The sequence below is a fragment of the Oreochromis niloticus genome, linkage group LG9 (genome assembly GCF_001858045.2).
Source record: "Oreochromis niloticus isolate F11D_XX linkage group LG9, O_niloticus_UMD_NMBU, whole genome shotgun sequence".
Taxonomy (NCBI): domain Eukaryota; kingdom Metazoa; phylum Chordata; class Actinopteri; order Cichliformes; family Cichlidae; genus Oreochromis; species Oreochromis niloticus.
In genome coordinates, this window is record NC_031974.2 from 6,824,190 (window position 1) to 6,832,267 (window position 8,078).

Below are 8,078 nucleotides of genomic sequence, written 5' to 3' on the forward strand. Positions count from 1 at the left end.
GGTCGATGTTCCAGTTTACACTCCACACCAGTTGGTGGCGGTAATGCACCATTTTGCTGTTTTCCAACCGCCAATAAACGATATAAAGAAGACGAAGAATCTAAGAATGTTCCACGAGAGGAGGTGTTTGCACACAGAGCTGCTTTTTCATTCAGAGAATAAAGTAGTACCAACGTTTGGATCGATATCTGCATCGATCTGCCCACCCTTGTCTCCTGGATCGTAGCTGAGATCAGCGTGAACCACGTGGGTCTCTGCTCCCTGATCTGTTTCCTGTGTTTGGAAAGAGTTCCAGCTTCATCACGGAGTTTCTCTCGGTTTGTGGGCTCATCTAAAGGTAAGCACCGAGCTAACTTTACTGTGAGTTCAGTTCATGTTGAGTTTAGCTCCTGAATGAGGTCTTCTGCTGCTCTCCTCGGTGTCTGTTCACAGTTTATTGTCAACACGTTGAGAGAAGAGTGAGAGAGTGTTTGGAGAAAAACACCAACTAATCATTAGCTCAGCACGCTGGGAGAAGTTGGAGCGGAAAAGTCTTTTCATTGTCCCTGCAGCTGTTTTTCTGCCTGCACCAAACCTCTACAGCCTCATTTCTATTTGAAGTGATAACAGGAAATGGATGAGAGCGATCTGCTGCAGTATCAGGGTCACAATAAACTTTATTGTCCAGCTGCTGTGGATGAACACATGAGAGGAAGTGAACTCCTACAAAGTCTCATTTTAATGAGTCTGGCTGCTGTAAAGTGATGCACAGGAAGATGTTAACAAAAACTAATGAAACAGAGATGAAAGTAAACAGTGTTCATATTTGAAAGCACAGAGAATAAAAATATATTGTGGTGGTTAATGTGCAGGAGAGTGTGAAGAATGTAATAATGTCTTCCTGTGTCAAACACAGCTGCAGTCAAAGCAGGAAGGAAAGCACTGAATCCACTGATCAAGGCTCATTAATCAAAGACTGCTGATCAATGGCCATGAGTACCATTCACAGAAAGTTGGGGAGTCGCTGCAATCACTGAGCTTTGATCAATGAGCTTTGATCAGTGGTCGTTGATCAATGATCATGAGAATTTGCATATTAATGCTCAATAACTGACCTCCCAGCCCATTGTTCCCTCAGTGGTTCTAGTTTCAGTCATTATGCAAATGTACTGTTGAAGATTGGGGAAACCTGCAGTCAGCTGAGACTGAAGAAGTCACTTGGATGATTGCCGAAATGTTTCTCCTACTGCAAAAGCTACGTCCAGATGAACAGAATCAAACTTTTAGGAATGGTGGAGGTGGTGGGACTGGGGGGCTGAAGGAGTTGAAAGTGTGGGGTGGGGGAGTAACAGGTCTGTCCCTGTTTGTGGAAACCACAGGAGGAGCTGTTCAGGCTGTTGGCTGGGTGTGAATTGTTGATGGAGTCTTTAAACTTGTAGTTGCTGTTTTCCAGACTGAAGCAGAGTCGTTAGCTGAAAACTGGTTTTAGAGCTTCATTCAGGACACCTTCTCAGGCTCTTACAGCCTTACCTGTATCATAACAAAGTGTATAAACCCCAATCCACCTTTAACATGGTCCTTCTCCCAAACCTTCAAATAGGACTTTCTGGCCCTGTCATAGTAAAGGGCTGCTTAGAATATTAGAGCCAATGTCACAAAGTTCCTCCTGAAGTATAAGTGAGTGAGAGAGTTCCCTCACTTTGCAGCACAACACGTCTCACAAGATTTCTACAAGCAATCAGAGTGAAATTTGTACTTTGTGTTGTCAGATGAACATATGAGACACTTTGACTCTTCAGTGCAGTGTGGAGCCTAACAAAGATCTGTTTTGTGTCCCAGCTGATCAGCAGGAGGAGAAGAGTCTGACGGAGCAGCAGAGGAACATTTTCAGCCATCTGGACTCAGCTGAGTCACTACAGAGGAAACAATGAGCTCAACACAGAAGGTGAGGAAAATATCACAGTTTCACCAAATAATCAGTCACGTCTAAAACTCTCATACTCCCAACCTGTTATATGACTGTGTTGTATTTTATTATATATACAATCACTTCACTAAATAGTTTGTCTCAGATTGTTTTGCAGAATCGTTTAGTATATGAAAAACATCATGTCAATGTACAGACCCAATATCTGATTTCAACACATGAGGACTTGTAAGCTTTACATTTCCAGTTTATTAAATGCACTGTGTACAACTGTACAACAATGTACAACTGAATTAACATTGACTTGATCAAATCCCACTGAGCAGTCCTTCCCTTTAAATCTAACCTCTCTTCTTCCTCTCCTGTCCTGTGTGTCTTATCTTTCTCCATCTCTGAGTGAAGTTAGCTCTCTTTCTTTTCTCTCCCTGTGATGTACAGCAGCTGGACCTTTAGCCAGCAACACACTGTGAGACAAACTGCACACAACAGGCTAGTTAGGTACTGAAGTACTGCGACTGCAACTTATGAGCACCTGCAGTTGTTTAGTGCTGTGCAAGGGGGAAAAAAACAAAAAAAACCCACCAGCCCATTTTAACCCCTGACTATGGCACACAGTTTTGCCTCTTTCATCTTCATCTTAGCTTTCATGTGTTACTGTTTAGGCTTAAATTGGTTTGATGTTTAATGCCTGCAGTGATGAAATAACTCCCCGCAAATGCCTTAAACCAAAAGTAAAAAGCCTGTTTTGTGAATTTAAGGAGTAGAAAATACAGATATATATTTTTTTAATGTAGGGAGTAAAAGTAAAAAATTCCTCCGGTTACAATCAGACTCTGACGTTCTCCTTCACTGAACCAAGCTAGTAACTGTTACATTGGATTTATTATCATTTAATAATTTAGAAAATTATGAAAATATCTAATAGGAAACAGCAATGGGAAATATAAAAAAAGTATAGACCTGGTAAACATTTATTACTTTTCTGAGTGTGTTAGCATGCCAGTCTTAATATTTGTGTACAGCAGGAGGGATGGGCATGATTTTAGAGTGTTTGAACAGTCATGAATTATTTTTAACACCAGGTTGGATGTAATGTGTTAGAACTACCAGCAGGTGGGGATAAGAGACCTTTAAGATGTTTGGTGCCACACTCCACCTTCAGGTTTAAAACTAGTGTTAATGGAGGGAGTTTGAAGGTTCAGTTTGTTCCACGACTGCATTTCACTCACTGCCTCTGTTTGTATCTCTGTGACTGCAGGACCAAGATGGAGCGAGAAGTCAGCGCTCTCAGGAGGCCGACAAACCTCACAGAAGAAAGAGAGAGAAAACATACACCTGTGACGAGTGTGGGAAGGATTTTAGCCAGCCGGCAAATTTAAAAAGACACCAGCTCATCCATAGTGCTGTTAAAGAGCATACTTGTGACGAGTGTGGGAAGGATTTTACTGGGAAGGATTCACTAAAGCGGCATCAGGTCATCCACACTGGAGAGAGACCGTTCAGCTGTGAGTTGTGTGGAAAGACTTTTTCTTGGAAGGATGCTCTAAAAAAACACCAACTCATCCACAGTGGAGTTAAAGCGTACAGCTGTGATCAGTGTGGCAGAGCTTTTACTCAAAGTAGCCAACTGCAGAAGCATGTAGTTACCCACTCTGGATTTAAGGCATACAGCTGTGACATTTGTGGAATAACTTTCAGCCACATAGAGAGCCGAAATAAACACCTACGCATTCACACCAGACATGTTGTGTACTGCTGTGATCAGTGTGATAAACAGTTTATAACAGGCACAGATTTACAACAACATATGTTTACCCACACCGAGGAGAGACCTTATAAATGTGACCTGTGTGAGAAGACTTTTAAAGCTCCACGTTACCTGAGACGACACCAACAGATCCACACCAGAAAGAGACTCTACAAGTGCAGTTACTGTGAGGTATGTATTTATATTGTTATCTTGTCATTTTAGCCTGACTGTTTGGAACAACTCTGCTCATTAAACTGTGTTAGCATGTTAGCAATTCTACTGCATGGAAAAGCAGCTCTGAGTGATTATTCAGATTTTCATTTCAGTTATGATTTTTGTTTACACGATCATGAAAAACTAAAAGTGCTGAAAATTAATATTATGGTGTTATTTAATGTTCAGGCAGTTTCCTGGTATATCATGATATTGTTATCATTTCTGCATAAATGGCCTTTTGTTTACAGCGGCTCATCCTCTGTCAGGTGTACATGGAATAAAATAAAACACAAATGAAAATAAGTACAAAACCAAACCATTCAGTAATCTTCTCTTATGGTTAACAAAGTTGTATCATTACGTAATGGTATTGTAGTATTGTAGCAGTAGTATCATTTCTTATTTGTAGCTTTAGTGCTTTTAGACATTAATGTTAAAATACTCATTTAATGTTACAATTGCAGTGTCATGGAGGTAGTAGTGTTTGTCTTGTGTCCCAGTCAGCTGAGTGTTATAACTGCACAGTTACAATGTTATTAATGCAGTATTAAATTAGTATTACTGCAGTGTTACATAGTAATAACATAGTAACATAGTAGTTTAGCACTGTGTTGGTACCCTGCAAATATTAGCATAGTAGTACTTTAGTGTAACTCAGATGTTACTGTAATATTAAATAAGTATTACAATAGTGTTATGGTGGTAGTATCGTAGTTATTGCAGCCCAGTAAACTGAGTGTATTGAAACAGTAATTGGACGTCTGCAGAGATGCTCTTTATTTCAGGCGACGTTCAGGATAAAAGTGTTGAAGGACTGACTTACACTGTCTTTGTGTCTTTGTTTAGAAGCAGAGCGACACAGATGGATCCAGTTCTCAACCCTGTCATCACTGTGGTGGTAGGAAAGACTTTCGTTGTGACCTCTGTGGAAAAACTTTCAATTGGGAAATCTCCCTAAAAAACCATCAACGTAGACACACTGGAGACAAACTGAAAAACTGCAAAGAATGTGGGAGAGGCTTCATCACACCAACTGAGTTAAAACGACATGAACTGATTCACAGTGGGGTTAAAAAGCACCTCTGTGACCAGTGTGGGTCATCCTTCACCACTGCAAGTCAGCTTAAATCACACAAACGAGTCCACACAGGAGAGAAACCATACAAGTGTAGACACTGTGACAAAAGCTTCTCACAATCAGGTAATCGTAACCTTCATGAACGTGCACACATGGAAGGAAACTACAGCTGTGACCAGTGTGACAAGAGCTTCAGGAATCTCAGTTCATACTCCGAACACAAACGATCCCACGTTACTAATAAACAGTTTCACTGTTACCAATGTGCCCAAACATTCACTTCATTATCTGCTCTGTTCAAACATCAGCGTGATCACTCAGGGCTGAAATCACTCCCATCACTGGATCACAGTGAATCTGAAGAGACAGAAAGATCTTCTTCTGGTTTCAGGGTCAGACTTAAAACCCTTGAGATCAGGCTCCACAGAGTTCAGATGTAACAGGTGATGAGTAAGATAATCATGTTAAACTGAGTTATAGACAGGGATCCACCTAACTGCTATGCAGGTGCGTATGTGCGACAAAAATTACAAATGCATAGTGACACTTTTGTTACCAAGCGCCTTTGCGTACTTGACCATCCCATTCAATCTGACACGTGTTGCTGCAGCTTCTTTGCTGTTTCGCCACCACCTAAGAAACACCAAGCGGAGCCAGAGCCGAAGAAAAGACTTTTTTCTAAAAAGTGGCTCCAAAGTGCCGTGGCTTGAAGCTAACAATGAGTGCACTGAAATGTGGTGCAAGTCATTGCTAATAAACAAGCTAGCTGAGAAGAAATGTCCATATTTATATTCTGAGGATATTATTATTGTAACGGCTATGAGTAAATGTCAGACGTGCATATTCACCTGAAAGGGGCACGGATCGTGCAGAGCATCACGCCATCAGCTGGGAGTTAGGAGCCAAATTGCAGTCTGGCAAATTTTGGGGGATGCTTTCTGATGGATCTGTGGACATCACAAAAGTCGAGCAGGAAATCATTTACATTGTGTCTGTGTCCATCAACGGAGAGTTTACCTCTGACTCTCTTGGACTGATTGAACTGGGTGCTGACCGCACCACACAGGGATGGACTTGTGAGACTTCCTGTGGACACAGGCTTGGATGACTGGACAACAACGTTGGTCGCTGCGTGCACAACCGAGGCTGCTATCAATGTGGGTATGTTCAATGGCGTTGTGCCAAAACTCCAGCAACTCGCTACAGTTGGAGACTCCCTTGTGCACATTCTGTGCACAGCACACACACTCTGGAGAATTGCTTAAAATCAGTTGATCACAAGGTTCCTTACTGTGAGACATTTAATCGCTGTGTGGTCAAGCTGCTGCAGTTTTATTTGCAAATAAAAGTGGAGCCAAAAAAAAAAAATGCTTGAAGACCACCTGCCAGCCATTATAATGTAACTGGCTACAAGTGATAACAGTGACTTGTAGCATATCTGAAAAAGAGTGTTTTCAATGCATACTAAAAACCGTCTCCTGGGACTCACCTGAGTAGCTCACTAAAAAAGTTATGTGCACCCCTGGTTAGAGTCTGACAGCTGCTGGTAAGAATGACCTGCAGTAACGCTCCTTCCTACACTGTGGGTGTAAAAGTCTACTGCTGAACGAGCTGCTCAGTGCTTGTTCCGTCTCATGCAGAGGTGGGACATGTTGTCCATGATGGATGTGAGCTTAAACCAGCGGTCCGTCATTTGTTTCGTACCAGGTCGCGAGAGTTGAGGCTCGGGCATGAAATTTATGGTTTTCAGAGTTTTTATCGTTAACTCGGTTTCCCTGGGACTTCTCCCGTGTGTTGTGAATAAATTTCAAATATTTACATGTTACGATAGCGGCCAGAGAGCATTAAGGGGCAAAGAGGAGGATGTTACTCTCAATGTTGTTGGCGGATTTTCAAGAGGAGGCTGCTTTTCTGATCCGGGAAAATATTTTTTGACATTAAACTGGTCCGTGGCGCAAAAAAGGTTGGGGACCGCTGGCTTAATACATGATAGACACCAAATACACAACAAACTCAAAACGCTGGGTCAAATGACCCAGAACCCTGACAATGACATCTATATAGTCTATATCTAGACATGGTGTTGCAATGCTATGAAGGAACTGCAGTGTTTGGAGGAGTTAAGCATGCCAGCTAACATTAAAATTCGGATTCAAAAGTTTCCATTTAAACTGAGAGAAACATGAAACAGGATCTTCAAGAGGACTGGCCAAAGAGCATGTTTCCCAGATTTTGGATAACAAATGGAGTTTCAGCTGTGCAAAGGGTCATAGCAAAATGTTTATTCTGTAAGCTGTATGGAGGAAAACCCAGCCAACAGTACAGCGTAGTATTGTAAAATGGTGTGTAGTAGTGTTCACTTGCATGACAAGCAGAGCTGTGCAGCTTGAAGGGATTACTTTTTAGATACTGACTCATGTTTAATGCAACATCACAAAGTTATTGCTTGTCATGAAGTGAAACCAGCTCTCCCTCCAGGACTATTTGACAAAAAACAACTTTTTACTCAAAGAAGAAGGTGAAAACAAATCCAGTACACTTCAGACCTCTCTGGAAACTGTGGATTTGAGAATATTTACCATTGCTATAAGAATGACAGAAATGGATAAAAAGCAAAAGTTGTTTTGTGCCTGGAGATGTTGTCATGGTTAGATCCCAATGTAAAAACCTCGAGGGTCTTGGGTACTCTGAAAAATTATAACAACCTTTGCAGATAAGAAAGGTCTGGTACGTGTAGTTCGTCTTCACACAAAAACAAACGTGATTGAAAAAACCTGTAACAAAAATTACTTTTGTTATGTGAAGCTACAAACTGATGAACTAGATTACTGGTAGAATGATGTATGAATGAAACATGGTTTGCTCTCTTATGCATATTGTATTAATGTATCATGACTTATTATGGCTTCTTTAAGTTAAAAACCACTCCTGCATGTTTTAGTAATAAAATCTTTCATCAGTTTCATAAATTGTAACACTGCTCATTTTAAGTGTTTTTCATTTAGTGCTGTGTTGAAAGATTTTATTATGTTTATGTTTAGAAGTACATTTTGTTTAAGGTTTTCTAGATGTGTTTGCTCTTTTTTACTAGAGAAGTTACGTTGTGCAAGCTTTGTGTGCATTCCAGA

General features: G+C 40.9%; 1 protein-coding gene and 1 long non-coding RNA gene across 2 annotated transcripts; both read left to right on the plus strand.

Moving 5' to 3' along the window:
* The first annotated feature begins 282 nt into the window (after positions 1-282).
* LOC112847911 (uncharacterized) lies at positions 283-823 on the plus strand. Its single transcript, XR_003221746.1, has 2 exons — positions 283-337; positions 433-823. It is a non-coding gene; the product is annotated as an uncharacterized LOC112847911 (long non-coding RNA).
* Positions 824-1,901: 1,078 nt separating this feature from the next.
* On the plus strand, positions 1,902-6,671 carry LOC112847952 (zinc finger protein 595-like). The gene is made up of 4 exons (XM_025910596.1): positions 1,902-1,924; positions 3,165-3,845; positions 4,719-5,223; positions 6,658-6,671. Exons 1-4 carry the CDS (start codon positions 1,907-1,909, stop codon positions 6,669-6,671), a joined length of 1,218 nt encoding a protein of 405 aa, XP_025766381.1. The 5' UTR covers positions 1,902-1,906.
* The last annotated feature ends 1,407 nt before the right edge of the window (positions 6,672-8,078 follow it).